This window comes from Protopterus annectens, chromosome 4.part1 (assembly GCF_019279795.1).
Source record: "Protopterus annectens isolate FY-2018-M chromosome 4.part1, PAN1.0, whole genome shotgun sequence".
NCBI classification, from domain to species: Eukaryota; Metazoa; Chordata; order Ceratodontiformes; family Protopteridae; genus Protopterus; species Protopterus annectens.
Window position 1 is genome coordinate 460,364,282 of NC_056734.1, and position 18,594 is coordinate 460,382,875.

The 18,594-nt window shown below is 39.3% G+C and overlaps 1 protein-coding gene across 1 annotated transcript in view; it reads right to left on the reverse strand.

Moving 5' to 3' along the window:
- Window positions 1-18,594, reverse strand: part of LOC122800919 (probable cation-transporting ATPase 13A4) — an 846,809-nt gene that overhangs the window by 515,984 nt on the left and 312,231 nt on the right. The window contains exon 9 of the mRNA XM_044070278.1: window positions 16,102-16,233. Coding sequence (XP_043926213.1) covers window positions 16,102-16,233 — 132 coding nt within the window. The remainder of the gene's footprint in view (window positions 1-16,101; window positions 16,234-18,594) is intronic.

An 18,594-nucleotide genomic window follows, 5' to 3' on the forward strand; every position in this document is an offset into this window, starting at 1 on the left:
ACTCCTCAAATCTGATTCTGAAGAGGCCATTTCTGGGTTTAGGACTGAAGCTAGCACATCTTCATCCTCCTGTTCTTCCTCCACCAAGAAAATTCCTTCTTCACTTCCCAGTACATCAGAACCAACCAAGAAGGTCTCTAAACTGACCTCGGTGCCGAGGAACTGTCCGGCACTGGAAGGTTTATCTGACTTGACACCCAAGACAGTATCGGAGCAGACAGCAACTTCTTCAATACCCACAGTACCCTCAGTGTCGAAACAGTCACAGCTGCCTCTGTTTCCTAGGACAGGATACTCACCAACCTTTGATCCATTTAAAGACAGGCCACCAAGTCCCTTTCTTGAAGTGAGATCCCCTAAGTCTCCTTCGACTGCCTCAATCCAATTTACAAAGAGTTTCTCAGAAGCTAACATTTTGGGACTGGAGGATCAGCTTCTGATGGTCACAGGATTGTTCTCGGTTCCTAGCCAAGGTGACGTTGGAACCAGCCAATCTATGACACCTCCAATTCTTCCTCCTGAGACCTCGATTCTAACACTCCTGATACCGATTGTTTCAGTTCCAGTAGCTTCCTCTTCTCTGGTTCCGAATGCTGCCTTGAGCTCCTCTGGGTTTTTGGCACCAGAGAGCTCCTGGGGGTCTATGGTTGGGTCTGTGGTACATGGATCAGTTTCCTTAGTTTCAGAGCAGTCCATGTCCCTTGGTGCTTCAGCCTTTGTAGCATCGACACAGGCTTCTGTTTCTGTGGATGCCTCCTCTGTGCAGGGTGTGACCCTGGTTCCGAAGGAGTCTATTTCAGTTCCAGGCTCCCATCCCTCTATGGGGGGGGGGCAGCCTTCCGAATCCCGGAGAAGGCCTTGTCCATTGAGGACTCACAGTCTTTGCCATCCCTGTTGGGACAACTGTCTACCTCTCCTTGACCAGAGCTGCCATCTGTCTCATCCCTGGGACAGAGGGCACAAAAGTCCCAGGATACACCCACTTTGGTTATTTGATCTTTGGACAGTTCTCCAGATCATCTGCCCGAGGAAGTTCCTGTGAAGAAGAAGTGCAAGAGCAAGCACTTAGACTCCCCGGAGGAGTCTTTCACCAAAGATACTGATTTTGATGAAGGGGAAGGTTCCCCCAAGTCACCCTTGATGATGTTTCTTTTGGGGACATCCTAGAAATCCTGAAACAGAGGGATGGCTGGTCATCCATCTGACCTTTCTCAGAGATGTCAGTAAACCTGGAGGCTTTTTGTGCCAAGCCCTCTATTTCTTGGATTTCTCCACCTGCTGATGATCTCATTAAACTGATCGCTCAGCAGGTGTGGAAGATGCCCGACACCATTGAGCCAATCCCCAAAAGGCCTGATAATATCTTATGAGCCCCTAAGAATGAGCCTCACTGGTCCAAAGAAATACCTGGTGATGCCATGGTGATAGCGGTGGCCACAAAGAGGGAACATGCTGAAGGAAGTCCGATTATCCATCCTCCTAACAAGGAGTCTAGGACTTTGGATAGATTTGGGAAGCATGTGTATCCTTCAGTGACCTTCGCTCTCAGGTCCTTGAATTATATGGTGCACTTTACAAGACTACAGAGGGCTCTGATTGAGGAACTCTCAGATATCCCCGAAGAAGCAGTGGCTGAATGGGTATGGGACAAAGTTACCTCTCAGCTAGCGACCCTTGATGCAATTTCTAATTCATCCATGAGGCTGATTGCTCACACAGCTGAAGGGACTTATAAAGCAGCAGGTTCAGGCATTGCCATTAAAAGGCACCCTTAGTGTGCTTGTCTGACTATGCAGAGCCATTCAAAGCATCATTCGTCAACCCTCCATTTGATGGATCTATCCTTTTTGATCCCAAGGTTTAACACATTTTAGATAGATGTGAAAAGGATGTTAAGACCCTTTCTGTTATAGGCGTACGTTTCTCCACTCCTCAGAGGCCCTACTCCAGAGAAGTGGGAGACTATGGTTAAAAAATCCAAAGGGCATTTCCAGGATTCATGTGGGAAAGACTTTCCCTGAGGCAGAGGGGGAAGTAATGAAAGATGCCACCCAGGGTCAGAAATGGACCCCAAACTCAGGGGTCCAGAGAATCTTTCTCTGGTACTTCCTACCAGCACCCCTGAATGGGTGCCCAAATGCCCTCACTGGAGGCATTCAGGGGATGTCTCTCTCTTTACCAATCTGCCTGGCAAACATTAACTACAGACAAATGGGTGCAGAGAATAATATCCAGAGGTTACAAAATTCTGCTGTCATTTCCCTCAACATCACAGAAGAAGTTCCCAGTCACAGGGAAGCATCAGCTTTAGAAATTCAGACTGCTAGACACAAGAGTCATCCAAAAAGTCCCACCAGACCAAATGGGATCCAGGTTTTACTCAAGGTTCTTTTTAGTGCCCAAATAAACGAGGGACTGAAGACCCATCTTTGATCTCAGCCACTTCAACAAGGCCATTCAGCAAACCAAATTCCAGATGGTCTTGGTGCAGTCAAGACTTCCATTCCTAGAAAAAGATGATTGGATGTGCTCTGTAGACCTCCAGGATACTTATTACCATATAAAAATGGACAAGAGCTCCAGGCGGTATCTGCACTTCTGGCTGGAAGTCAGTCATTTCCAATTCAGAGCGCTGCCCTTTGGACTCACCACAGCCCTCAGGGTGTCCACCAACTGTATATCAGTGGTGGCAACTCATCTCAGACTGCAAGGGTTTTGAGTATTTCCTTACCTTGATGTCTGGCTCCTTACCACTACCACTAGGTGTCAGTTAGAACAGGCAAGAGTCTACACTCTACACCTCTGTACATCCCTAGGCATAACCATAACTTTCAAGACGTCAAGCTTGCAACCCACTCAGCAATTAGAATTTATCGCAGCTCATTTAAACACTGTTTTAGGAATTGTCTCACTCCCTCTAGAAAGACCTGAGTGTATCAGATCACAAGTCAGACAAATTATATGAAACAAAATGGTTCCAGCAAGGCTAGTCCTAAAGACATTAGGCTCTATGGCAGTGTCAATCACTCTTGTTCCTTTGGCAAGGTATCACATGCAAATTTTGCAATGGTTGCTTGCTTCTCAATAGACTCTGATGCACCTACCAATGTCTCATGAAATCTTGATTACCAGTCACTGCAAACAGGATCTTATATGGTGGATCCACTATGATCAGATTCTCTTGGGTTAGCCATTCATTCTTCCGCAGCCCCAAGCCATAGTGACCACGGATGCTTCCCAGATGGGGTGGGGAGCATTATCTGGGAAGGACAGTCCAAGGCATGTGGTCCCAACTAGAGGCCAACTTGCACATCAATGCTCTAGAGAGGAGGGCAGTGCTGTTACCGTTGCAAGCATTCCAAGATGTCCCACCTCTAGGAACAGTGGCTATTCAGACAGACAACATGTCAATAATCTGGTACCTCAACAAACAAGTGGGAACCAAATCTTACCCCTTGTGTTGAGCAGCCCTCAGAGATTTGAAATGGGTGACTTCTTCCAACCACTTTCTTATGGCAATGAACAACCGGGGAGCTCCAATGTAATAGTGGACAAGATGAACAGATCTATTCTCAAGCATCATGAGTGGTCTTTTAATCCTGTAGTGGCAAACAAGCTTTTCCATCCCTAGGGCCAACCTTGCTGTGATCTCTTTGCCGCTCCTCTGAACAACAAGTGCAGAATGTATTTTGCTCTAATCCTTCCTCAGGGGGAATCACCCAGGGATGCTCTTTTCCATAACTGGCCTCCTGGTCTTCTTTATGCCTTTCCTCCAACTCCCCTGATATCGCAATTAATAAAGAAAGTCAAGAGGATAGAAAATTCAATAATCCTCATTGCCCTCTTCTGGCCTCAACAACTTTAGTTTCCCTTCCTTTAGCCTCATCTTCAGAAACCATGGATTCTGGACTCAGCTCCAGATCTGCTGTCTCATCCAGAAGGCATGGTTCATCTGATTTTCCAACATCTTAAGTTCACTGTGTGGCTTCTCCAATTCCCATGATTGCCAGGCATCCTTCCCTTTCTTCTCCTGCCCGACAAATTATTCTTGCTCATCACAAACCTTCCACTAGGAAGTTATATCAAAGTCAATGGAAATAATTTGCTAACTGGGCCATTGACAATGGACTAGACCCTTAGACAAATCCTATTCATAACGTCTTGGATTTTCTAGCTATCCTTTATAACTCTGGTTCCTCTGCTTCAGCAATTAAGGTTCACCTAGTGGCAATTTTGAACTTTCATATGGGCCTTAATGGTGCTTCTTTAATTTTACACAAACTTTGTGCAGCAATTTTAAAGGGTCTCCTAATGCCAAGGCCTCCATTTAAGGAACCCATTTTTCCTTGGAATCTAACTTTAATTCCTCAGGCCCTTACTATGAGCCCTTTTGAACCATCAGCATCTTGTGACTTAAAATATTTCTCTTAGAAAACTTTATTTTTGGTGGCTATTACATCAGCCAGAAGAGTAGCTGAACTTCACGCCTTATCCTGCAAACCTCCCTATTTAATATTTCATAAGGACAGGGTTGCCCTTAGAACAAATTCAACTTTTTTACCAGAATCTAACATTAACCAAACTCTACAATTGCCAGTCTTCTTCCCTAATTTTTCTAATAAAGGGGAGTATTCCCTTCACTTACTAGATGTCCACAGACAATTATGTTTTTATCTTCACAGGACAAAGGATTTTAGAAAATCTGACCAATTATTTGTGGCATTCTTCTCCCTCTGTTTTGGTAATTCAGTTTCAAAAGTTACCTTGACTAAATGGCTTAGAGACTGCATTACTTTCATCTGCCATTCCAGAAGGCTCCAACTTTCATGTCCAATTAAAGCCCATTCAACGGCAACTTCTGCAGTTTTTATGCCAGAGCATCTTTGGATGACATTTGTGCAGCAGCCACCTGGTCCTCTCCTCATACCTTTATTACTCATTACAAATTGGATCAGGTCTCGAGGGGACGGTCGTCATTTTGCTTGATGGTGTTTAGGAATATTCTTCCATGAGACCACCCAAGACTAAAGTACCTGGGGACTCTGTCCCACTGTGAAGGAGCGAGTGAAGATTGGCATCATCAGATAAAGAAGTTTTGTCTTACCATAACATTATATCTGTGTTGTCAATCTTCACTGATCCTTGACATACCCACCCACCTTCCTCCAACCCAAGGCTGTTAGTAGACCGGATTTTCCATAGCTAGCTTCATATAAAGGACACATATCTTGTCTCTGACTACTGTGTCTGTTATATTGACTATAATTTCTACTTGTCTGTCTTCCACTATATTGGGCAAACATGATCTCAGGCAATTTGAGAGGAGCATTATGGGTAGTTCCTGGCTCGAGAGTTTGGAAGGCGTGAGTTGGAATAAATGGCTGAGTTGGTTCTGAGGCTCAGAACCGAGCCCACTGTCAAGGATTAGTGAAGATTGACAACACAGATGGAATCTTATGGTAAGACATAACTTATTCTTCCTCTAAAGTCTAACTTTGAAAGCCAACCATTTTTCAATTTCTTTTCACATGAAATCTCACCTGTGTCCGAGGTTAATTCATTGTCACAAATTCATATTTGCAAATATTTTTCTCTCTTTTAACCTGAATGCTATCCAGTTTGAGAACTTAATTCTTTGTAATCATAACCAAGGCCAAAAGACCTATTCCCTGCTATTCTTTAATTCTGCAGGACGTTTAAACATATTCCCTGCTAATTCAGAAGTGGATGGTTTTAAAGCAGGAAGAGACTGTGAAGAATAACAACAGGTATAAGAGACTGATCTACCAAAAAGTTTTGAATCATGACGTTGAACTCCATGACTGTAGCTGCGTGGATCTCTGCGTTAATTACCGTAAAGCTAAGAAACCAAATGTCTTTTTCATTTTGACAATTATACATACATACACTTGAAAGGAGTCAGACACCAAGTTTAAATTTAAGATTTCCTTTTATTCTACATATTCAGAGTATTTAGCATGTTACATAGAAGATCTACATGGATCATCTCATTCCACTAGTATTTTAAGTACATATTGCAATTAAAAATAAAATAACAGTTTTGATAAGAATAGTTGCCTTTTGCTGTGCTTGCATGAGAAGACTTTCTTCTCCGACTCATCTTGGAAAAACAAAGGTAATAAGAATGCCAAAGTATGACAATTGTTGAGTTGTGCCCTTGCTCATCAGACAGGACCCAAGAAGATAGAATTGGGGAGTCCACCTCTACAGAGGCCAATCACAAGTGGAGTCCCTCAGGGATCAGTCATTGGACTGCTCCTTTTTGGTATTCACTTCTCTGAAGTCAAGGCCAATGTCAGTGGTCTCTGGCTGTCTAAAATTGCAGATGATTGCAAATTAGGAGCCGTCTTTGAATCCCACACTGGCACAAATGTTCTCCAGGAGGGGCTGACAAAGAAAAACAACTGGTGTCAGAGCCATGGACTAAAATTAAATGCCATGAAATGCATAATAGTATCCTTTGGGAAACCATCCACCCTTGGTAACTATCATATTGATAAAACACCCCATAGAGTGGACCCAGTAGTCAGGGATTTGGCACACACATATACAGTACTCTATCCTTTGACCATCATGTGTCTACAGTAGTGATGAGATCATTCTATGCTGCACAACTTATAATCAAAGGTATGGCATCTAAGTACAAGGAAGCCATTGTTCCACTGTATTTGGCATTCATCAGACCTACCATTGAGTACAGTGCCGCCTTTGGTATGTACCTAACCAGCCATATCCAACAACTGGAACATTCACAGAGGTTCCTCACTAAAAGAATAAGGGGAATAAGCAAAATGTTCTTATGCAAACTGCCTCAAGGCCCTATCCTTTTATTCCGAGTCCTACAGGCTTTTGAGGGGTGATCTATGCCTAATGTACAGGGCATTGTCAGACCCCATTCTGATGGACCTTTAAACAAACAGCACCAAAATTACCCAGTCTAAAGACTTAAACCTCGCTGTGATATAAATAGGACCTACTGGAGAGACAGCTACATATGACAGAGACTACCCCAGCTATGGGAAAAGGTTCCTCATCCATGTAAAGCAGAGTTCCTCCCTAACCCAATTCAAGTGCAACTTGGACAATTCGATGAGTAACAGGAAATTCATCCCTGGTTTGGCACCTATGTCTCTAATCAACACAGGCAGCCTGTAAGTGGGTCATCTCCCAGGGCCCTGCTTGTAAATGTTTCATCTCCCACACCCCTGCTTATACTTATCAAGGATATCAGAACTTTTCAGAGATTTTGAGATGCATTGCTAGGCTTAAAAAGGCCCTTGTGGTCATTAATTTGCAGTCCAAAATTGAGATTTTAACTTGTAAAAAGAAAATACTGGTGATGTAAAAGTAAAATCACCAACAGCTTTAATGAGACAGAAAACAGGTACATATAAACTGACTTAGCGCTTTCACCTGACTAGGGCATCTTCAGAGTCAGTTAATAAAATATTAACAAGCCTTTATGAGTGAAATTCAAATAACATTGTAGCCAATGAGCATTCAAGTACAACAAAATAAAATTGTTGTCAATTGTCTTGAGAGTTAACTCTTGCTGGTACAACAAAATTTCACTTGTCAAAAAGTTTGTCACACATACAACACAAAAATGTTTTCAATATACAATGTGTCTCAAAACATCCTTCCTTTGAAAATCCCTTGTATTTCTTTGTTGCAAAATTACAAACTTTTCAAAATCATAATGCTTTGTGTTTTAATATACATGCCAAAGATAAGGTATCAATAATGCCAGGCCATATGCTGGCTTCTAATCTGATTTGCCATAGGCATTCTCTAACTTCAAGCATGTTTTTGTACTCTCCACCAAAATCTTTAGTGTATAGTCTGTCAATGACAAAAAATAAACAATTCTTAAAATTTGTGCAGTCCTTACTGTGGGTAAATAAAGAATTAGTTGACTTCTTGTTTTTTATGTCCCTGGTGTGTTCCAGTATCCTTTGTCTTAGTTTTCTTGTGGTCATTCCAATGTAAAATGCTGGGCAGGATAAGCAGGTAGCCACATATATGACCATATTCGTGTTACAATTGCAGTAACCTGGATACATCAGGGACCTTTTATAATTACCAATTTGTACATAAGGACCGTCATTAATATGTTTTCAAGCTTTACAATTCCCACATTTAGCCATCCTTGCAGGTTTTTGACTAATGGCTTTAGGTATTTTCTCCAGAAGTTCCTTGATGTTTACACCCCTGCTATTTATAAATTTTGGGTCATTTCCTAAAATATTTAACATATCTGTGGAAAATATGTTGTGCCACATGTGTGCCATGTGTGTTTCAATAACTTCCTTCACCTTACCAGATATGGTGTTGTACTGCAATACCACGCCTGTCTGAATGTCATTGTGTTTATGTTGGTGTCCAGAGACCTTTCCTGTGTCTCTTGATTTGTCTAATAAAATAGTTTTAAAGTCTGTTCCCCTTCTTTGAATAATGTTGTGTTTAGTTGATATTAATAAGTCCATAGGATAGCCTCTTTCTGCAAATAAACCAATTAATGTGTCAACTTCTTCTAAAAGTGTAATATCCTCACGTACTATACGGGATGACCTAATCATCTGACCTTTTACTGCATTTTTCTTGACATAATGTGGATGACAGTTTTCGTAATGTAAGAAGGTGTTACTATATGTCTTTTTCCTAAAAGACTTGATTCTATCCTCCCACCTCTAATGTATAAGTGCAAGTCCAAAAAAATCAATCGAGCTTTTGTCAACCTTACTAGTGAACTTCAAAAAAGTTGTAGTGTGGTTTAAGTAGGCTATGAAGTCATCCAGCTCGTCTCGAGAACCCTTCCATAAAAATAATGTCATCCAAAAATCTTAAATAAATAATCATTTTGGATGCATAAATAGATGTCAAAACATATTGGTCCTCCCAGTAAGCTAGTACCAGGTGAGCGTAAATGGGAGCACATCTAGCACCCATTGCTACTCCCGTGCATTGTTTGTAAAATTCACCCTCAAAGTGAATATAATTGTTTTCTAAGACAATCTGCATTGTCAACCAGTAAACGTCTTTTTACTTGGTGAATATGACTATATTTAGCCAAACTTCTAGAAAAGCAATCCAAACCTATGTCATGAGGTATTACTGAAAATAAGTTTGTTATATCAACTGTAACAAACCAAAAATTCCCCAGGGTCATTTTTAGCAAGGTCCTGAGGCAGTCCAAACAATACCAGGAGTCCTTTAGTGTATGTGGTATATAATCAAGAGTGTTTTTGCTAACAATGTCAATATATGCCATCAAGGGTTCTGTTTTTGATCCTCTGGCTGCCACATTTGGTCTAAAGGGAGGGTTTGTAATTTCCTTATGTATCTTAGGAATACCAAACAGACTGGGCATAACTGAATGTTCTACTGACAAATAAGTGTATTCATCGTGGTTAATTATTCCCTCGCAGAGGAAATCATAAACTTGCCAGTCAATCTTTGTATATGCCCTCTGAACATCAAATTTAGACACCAATTCATAGGTGTCAGAATCTTGCAATATGTTCTGCATGTGCCATGAATAGTCTGTATTTGACATTATAACTACCCGACCTCCCTTGTCCAGTTTCATGACCCTGTATTGACTATTGGTTGAAAATTCCTTTAAATAGAATTCTTCTGCAGATGTCAGGTTTTTGTTGGTGTACAACCTTGTTTCAGTCACTCTTCTCATCTGGGAGATACATAGACATTCAAAAGCTAGTACCAAGGGATGATATGGTGGAATAAATAAACTACTCCTCTTAACTTTATAGTCTGCATCTCTCTTTCAACATTAGGTTTGTTCATAAAGTATAGCTTTAGGTTTAGTTGTCTTGTGTATAGTTTCAAATTAATGATAAGTTTGCTTATATCATATTTAAAATTAGGTGCATAAGAGAATCCTTTTTTCATCAAACTCAAATGACTGTCAGAAATGATCAAATCTGAATAGTTGTAAATGTTGAAAGAGCCATCACCAATAATAGATGGACCTTCATGATTGTCCGTGTTATCTGGACTAAAGGGAACAACCAGTGAGTCATTGACTTCCTTACCCGATGAAACATCAACTATATAGTCAGTAATATCCAATAACAATTCTATATTGTCAATAGTGTGATCTATGTTGTTTGTTGTCAATTGTTGTCACCCTACCTGTACTGCCAATTCTTGTTTAAATTGTTTCTCCTCTGCCCCCCACCTCTCCAGTTCTTCTTCTTGCTTGGAAATTCTGCCAATGAGGTGTTCTTTCATCTGGATAATTCTGTGGTTGGTCCCGGTTCCTTAATCGATCAGACCGCCTTAAGGGGGGTGGGTTCTCTAAAAAAAATGGCCCCTCATCTATGTCCACTTGTGCAACTTCAGCCTCCCCTACCTCTGTCTGAAGTGTTTCTCTTCTTGTGTCTAATTCCCTATGTCCCTCTTTAGTATTTGGCATAGGGTAAGCCTTTTTCTCCTTATATTCATTTGTATCCCCTTGAATTTTCCTTTGTTTTCTTTCCATACTAGTTTTTACAAACTTGTCAAGGTCTGTCTTCATCTTCTCAATCCTGTTTCTGTAACTATCAAACAAGTCATTAATGATACTTTGAGTGTAACCAAATCGTTCTTTAAGTTAACAAGCTTGCTGGTGTTGTCCCTAATAATTATTCTTATCAGATCTAATCCTGTCTTGTCAAACAGTTCCAGCATGTTCCCATAGGCTTCTGAGTTGGCATCAATACCCATAGGGATCTTGAAAACCCTAAGGCATCTTGGTACCTGATTGAGCTCAATAGAACGGTCCAAAAAGACTTTATCCATCTGTAAAGATTTGTATTTTTTAGCTAACTTTCCAAACTTTAAAAACTGTGAGTTGAGTGTCCCTAGATCAGGATTTTGTGTCCTTCCTGGTAAATCACCCAATACAGGGGGTGTTAAGAAGTCTTCTACGTCAAACAATGTTGTTCCTGTTCTGTTTGTTCTATTGGACATCTCCTGTTTTGTTGGTGTTACTATTGTTACCATCAACCCTTGGTAAAACTGTGTTGTGGCTTCTGTCCCTTTTCCTTGTGGTCATTAGACTAGTAAACACCTAGGAACCTATGAATATTGCCTTTGTTGGCGAAGGTGAATTAACACAAACTTTGAGTTCTTCTTTTTTTTCTTCTTCTGAAAACACTTGAACTGTTAGCAAAAACAAATAAGAAATGTTATCAAGCAAAATGTATAGTATTTAGCACCCAGTTGCCATTTTTGGCTAATTTCATCAACATACGTATTCCTGCATCTCATACTGCTACTATAACAATTTGCATATCTCTACCATGTCTGGTTCCTTATTTATATAGCAAGATTGGATGGACTGTGACAGGAAACCTACTGTATATTGGTGGTCAGCTGATCAATGTTCAGAATGTCATCACTGGAAGGTTGCTACCATTTTGTAATGGTGGTTAAAATTGGAGAAGAGCGATAATGTGAGGGCTGCATTTTGATAATTTGCTCCTTCTCCGAGTTTCTCTGACCTCGGAATTGGTATGTATGTGTATATCTCTCTCTCTCTATATATATATATAGATAGATATATAGATATATATAGATATATATATATATATATGTGTGTTTGGTATGTATGTATATATAAATAAATATCGAACCGCTGAAAGTCATATGGCCGAAGCCATATGCTCGAATTTCAGACGCTCAACCTTCTGAAAGGGAATGTAAAAAAAAAATCACAAAGCAATGTTTCTGCAGGGGGCAAGGCCCCCTGCAACACCCACACCCCCCGCTACTTATTTATTCTAACTCCAAGATCGCACTACAGCGCAGAAAGGGAAATCTCCTGTTCTGAACTATATGTTTAATAAAGGTTTTAAAGATTTTACCACATATTAGATTACCTCTGAGCCCTCCAAAAAATTGACAATAAGCACTTCAAAAACAAAAGCCATACTTTTGTGGAACTGGTAAATAGTCTACAATACTGTCCCTGTACATTTTCTGGACTACACTTCACATCTAGATGATGAAGTACAACAATGGGTATATCCAGGAGTCTGACTTGATGATATCCTAACATACAAGCACCACATAAACAAGATCAGTAATAAAACCTGAGGTCAGCTAAAATATGTTCAAAATGTTCGAACTCTAGAAACATATCAGGCAATTTGGGAGTATACTGATGCGAGCAGAGAATTCTGTCCCTGATGCCTTATTTGATCTCTGCAACATCACATGCAAGTTACAATCAGTAATGAAAACTGATGGATCATTACTCTCTTCAGCTTGTGTGGCACTCCTCACCAAACCAACAAGATGTTCAAGTGCCAGATAACTCATAAACTCACAGGTTACTGTACTCTTTGATCTGCTTCTCACGACAGTGTGCTCTAATCAGTTCTTAAGGCAGCTGCATGCTACACCCATGACAAGATTGTGGATTCTGTTGCAATGTCCTTTAATATTCCTCTGGGTAAAGAGGCCTTCATCTGGCATGCCACTCCCTAAAGGAATCTCCTGTTAGTCCACCCAAGAAACATTCCAAGCCATTATATGTGCACACACTAACTATTAGATCTCTGGAAACAAAGACTATCCACTGCTGATTAGCTCAAGTACATCCATTGCAACACTGTGCATGTCTGAGCTGTTACTTGCAAGCTAACCTGACTAGGATAATGAAATATCAGGTTTTGTAATGCGTGTTTACATAGTGTAAACATGCATAGCCTGTATCTATACTTATCAATAGATCCATCCAGGAACATACAGTACAAGATATCTGGAAAAATTCTTGATAATACCATTCCACAAGGGGGGAAATTCTACAGAACCATCAAATTACAGGCCTACTGCCATATTATCCCCCTTATCCAAGATACTGGAAAAATGTATGAATAGGCAAATACTAAACCACCTCTTACAGGCAAACTTAACTGCACCCACACAGCACGGTTTCTGACCTTCTCACAATACTGCCACTGCCCTTCAATCTTTCACACACAATATTGCCCAAGCCAGAGATAATAATGAACTTCTATCAGCTCTGTTCCTTGACCTATAAAATAACAACAAAGAAGGCAGCATTTTCACAAAAAAAACAGTTTATGTAAGCGCTTTCATCCACATCCAATACATGAACTTCTTCAGACAAATGAGTAAAACACATCACAGGTTTAAATAGAAAAACAGTTAGGACATCATAAATTACCTCATTAATATTAAAAATCATCCTATTCATATTAAATACCTCCAACACACACACTCAACTTAACTAATTCAAATATAAAAATATCTATTCCTTGACTTATCCAAAGCATTTAATACAGTTTCCCATCCCATCCTCTTAAACAAACTTTCCAACCTACAACTCTCTACCTCCTGGTTTAACAGCTACCTCTCAAACAGATATCAGTCCATCAGATGGCAAACATCCTTCTCCCCTTTCTGTCTTGTTAAGACAGGGGTTCCCCAGGGTTCTATCCTGGGCCTCCTACTTTTTAATATATTTACAAATAATCTCCATGTATCCTGCCCACTCTCTACCTTAATACAGTATGCAAATGATTCCACAATTATTAACACTTCCAACAATATACAAAATCTCCACACTGTCACTTAACAATCTCTGCACCTAGTAGAACAATGGCTAACTGAAAACAACCTGCTTCTCAACCCCAAAAAGACCCAGTTTCTCCTTTTCCTTCCAAAAAATCCTCATTCCAGCTAAAGGCAATTTCACCGTCTCATCCTTAGATAATGCAATTATCACTGCTGACTCAAACACCAAATTTCTTGGCATTACTGTAGACGACCATTTAAAATTCGACCTACATATCTTAAACTGTATCAAAAAGTCCAACTAGGTCTTCTATAACACAACGACAAATATATACCTATACTGGCTCAAACATTTATTCTACCACCCCTGCCGTATGCTGCTCCCATACTTACTAACCACCAAAATAATATCTTAATCAAACTAGAAACCACCTATAACAAGATAGCCAGATTCGCAGTTAGTAGTAGCTACAAATTCCATCATTGTATACCCTGAGAAGCTTAAGATGGCCTGAGCTCCCCCACATGCTTCAAATATCACAACTACAAATTGTACACAGCATCCTAAATAGCCCCAACTTCTGCACTGCCCTTACATCCATAATTACACCCTACATACCCAATCGTGACCTCAGAAGCACACAACAAAGCCTTTTGCAGGTGACAAAGCCAAACAAAAATATTGGAAAAATACTTTAGCGTCATTCAATTACATACTCATGGAATAAACTTCCATTGTCCCTTTGCTCCACAACCAAAAGTAGCGAATTCAAAAAGCTACTAAAAATTCCTTTCCAACATGCATGGATATGTACTTGTCAGGAAATTACCTAATGCATTTTTCTTCTTCTCTGAATTAACATATCGGCCTGGTATCTACCTAAACTGTCTGCATAATTACTCTCTGCAGTTAGTACCTATGCTGTTAAATGCATCTTTGTTTACTATGCCATGATGTTACTCTGATTTTTTTTTTATTTTAGGCATTGCTAAATTCCTTGTAAATAACTTAATGCTAACCAAATTTCTCAAACATATTGTTACTGTATTCTCAAAATACTGTACCTTTCCCTTGTATATTTGCATTGTTTATTTCTCTCTATTTTTGTACTGTTAGGTATCTTACAACTTGAATTGTTAGGTTTTTCTTGTTTTTAATTACTTTCCTGAATCTTTTCTCCTCAGGTCTCTGCTGAAAAGGGGCTTTCTGGGCCCAGTTGGACTAACCCAGTTAACAAATGTAAAAATAAATAAATAAAAATAATGGACTCTTTCTGTTGTCTTCCCAACTACATGCTTCTTCTTTTGCCTACCTTTATGTGACACAACCCACAAATCTTCATTGCCTTAGTGTTTAAAATTGTAATTTTCAGATCCTTGTCCGTGTTTTTGTGAATTATTTCACCTTTCTAAGACCCCTAACTTTGTCTCTACCCCTCATCTGAGACATAGCTCTCTAATACCCTTCATCACCTTTCTTATAAGTCCCTTTAAATTATTAAATCAATTAACCTGCTTATCCCCTTATAATATGCCACTTTATTGTACTTTTTAGACTACTATACCTACTTCTAATTAGCACAGCCAAATTACTATTCCATCACTAGTTCTTTGTTAAAATTTAAACTTGCTTATCTCCTCTGATACCTTACTCTACTGTATTTCTTAAATTACTCCTACCTATCTTATACACAATCCTTCTGTCTGTGAAGTCTCAATACAAGGCTTGTAAATGTAATGTTTGTGAATCTCAATACACATTTTATTATACTGACTATTATGCTATGTATTCACTGAAACTGCATTATAAGATTTGTTACTGTAAACATCGATTGCATTAAATATAATACAGTGCAGATTTTCTCGCAGTCCTACTCTGAAAAAAGGTACCTGGGCCCAGTCGTACTTTCTCAGTAAACAAATTTCAACAAATAAATAAATAATAAACAATAATTCTACCAGTTTAAATATTATTTATTGTAAATGACTATTCTCCACTAGATTATACTGCACACATCTTAATATATTAAATCCGCAAATATTTGCATTAGGTTTGGGCTATGCTCATTCTGAATCTAAAATTTTAGGGTCTAAACTCTTTTTGTAAACATGGTCTGTGATTCATGTCAGTAACATAATATTTTATCTATGGACAATGTTGTAGATGAAAGTTGACTTTGACCAGTTTACTTACCAAGTAGCAAATGAGCAAACAGACACAAAAATGAATGAATGAATGAATGAATGAATGAATGAATGAATGAATGAATGAATGAATAAATAAAATAGGTGGTAAGCTTTGTTATCTAAATTTCTTGTTTCATTAAACCTTACACAATGATTGAAAAATATGTAAAGAGATGGTTCCTCAAAGAAAAAAATAAATAAAAATACAGTGAAAGTAATTTCAGTTAAGACTTGAGAACTTATTTTGGTAATGATGTTTCCCCAGGTTTTTTTCCTTTTAGAAGCTGTAAAGTTATATTCATTTGCCAAAGATATTAAATAGTAGAGAAGTTGCAAGTTTCTTACCAGTAAGCATGCTTTCATTATTGACGCAGGTTCCATTAATCAGAATAGCATCACAGGACAAGTATTCCCTGTTCCCTTCAATGATGAAGACATCTCCTGGGACCAGATGAGTAGAAGAAATCTTTTCAAATTCTTTGAAAAAGAGAAGAATAAATAAATCTCACATGAGGCATGCCCACATAGACACTGTGTTCAATTAGTGGCTGTACTTAGTGTTTATGGCTAAGACAACAATAAACACTTTTTACAAACCTGAGCCGATTACATGAAACAAAAATGAAGTTTGGTATTAAATGATTTACAGCTGTATAATCTTTATTCTTGCCAGCTGTGTCTCTATTATAATAAACATTCTTTATTTTTGCTAACCAGTAACTACAAGAAATAAATATACCACTGAATAAATAGTATAGATAATTAACTCTTCGGTGATCACAAAAGCCTCATTGTACACGCGATAAGCTGATACATCCAAACTGGAAGTCTGCAGCTGGATGGGTTTTTACATTATACATAAAATGCATCTTGCAGTACATTTACCTGAGACCAGAAGCAGACACTGAGCCTATCTAGTCTGTCCTTTAAATGCATTTAACATTCTACATCCCATCCATTCCTACCATCCTCATTAACCTTTCTCCACCTGCTGCCTGCAATCTTCAATGTGATATGCTTCTACACCAGCCATTCTGGAAGACAATACCTTGCATCTACAAACCTTTCAGTGAAGGAGTGCTTTCACAGATCTGTGGGTAATTATTCATTCCTTTCTTTTTTTCACTGGCCTCCTATTCGGGATGACCTCTTCGCATCTCCTGGACATTGTTATGCAGTTTTGTGTTCTCCCCTTCTGTTCTGGTTTCAAGTGCAAAGACCTCTAGCTTCTCTGGTGAATAGTTACAGATGTTCTCCTCCATTTCTTAGATCTTTCTGGTAGCATTCATTTGGATTCCTTCCAGCAGCCTAATGCCCCTTTAACAGCATGGCCTCTAGATGCACACCTAATACCAAAGGTGTTGTCTTACCAGTGCCCTGCAGAGTGGAAGCATTACCTATCTGTTTTAATAATCTATCTCCTGAGGGTATACTCTAGCATTTTCTTTGCTGTTGCAACTGCCCTCTCACTCTGCACTTTCTTGTCCATCCAGGTATAAGCAACACTGTCATATCTCGGTTGTCATCACCCACCCACACCCTGGAACTGACACTCCGCTCAGTGCTTGTTGAGACCAACAACATTAGTTTGCAATGAAATTCAGCTGCCTTTTTTAGTTAGTTTGACTTATTTAATTATAGAGGCTGGCATAGTAAATTGTACCTACAACAATCTCCATGTGCTGGTGTTGTCTATGTCTGATTTTTGAGGGGAATATTGGCTAATCTTTATAGAAACAATGCCATAATTATAAAATCAAGTAATCTCCTAAGAAATGCTCTAGCCAGTTTATTGTCACTATCTGCTTATCCTAATAATGTGTGTATTTATATAAAGAGAGAGTCATAACAAAAAAAATAAACTGGTGTGTTGAGGGATCATTGTTCAGCAGGTCTTCTCAAACTGCAGTAGTAACAAAACATTCCCTGGTATTAAAACTCAGTAACACAACAGCCTTCTAGGGAAAACGATATTGAAAAAATAAATAAATAAATGAAAAAAGAAAGAGAGAAAGACTGATGCGGACTAAAAATGATAATGCAGTAACAATGTCTGATATTCCAGATTTACATTATAGACTAATGAAATAGATTACTATGGGCTGCAAAAAAAATGCTTTGCTAGCATAAGCTGATAATTCTTGCTGCTGTGACTACTGTAACATAACCCGTTCCCCTCACACATTGTTTTGCTTTTTTTTTTTCTTGGTGCAGAACCTTCCCTGATGGTTCCTCTAGTTGTCCCCAGCCAGCCCATGTGTTCTACAGGGGAAAGAGTCAGGCATTCCTGTGATAAGCTTGATGGGTTCATAGGTAACTTATAGCCAGTCTGTAATAATACACCTAGCCAATAACCAAAGGTGACAAGCAAACCCTGTACCTTGTGTCTGTATGGTCATCACCTTAGCTATTATGTCAAACCCCAACACTTATGCCAACTCCCAACCTTGCTTAAGGGTTGAGTGGTTGGCATAATGGTTAATTTTTGCCCAGGAGTCCCGATTGGTCCATCTGTTCAGCAGCAGTAAGAGTCAGGTGGTAGTGAGCAGCTTAGCTTAACAGTCCTATGGAGTTGCCTACTTCTCCTCATGTGGTGGATCTCCTCCTGGCTAGGTGGCTCTTAGCTCAGCTGTAGCTTTCATTGTGGGAAGTGTGTTTACATGTGTTGGCCGTGATTTGTACATGTGCATTATATAGGCCAGGTCTTCATGGGTGTAAAAAGCTTGACTCCTGACCAGTCATTTGTTTGAGTTAGCCCATCCTGTAATATGTTAACATCATTGGAGGACTGAATGATTGCACCTAGTTTACAGTCATCAGAAAAGTCAGTAAGCTAAA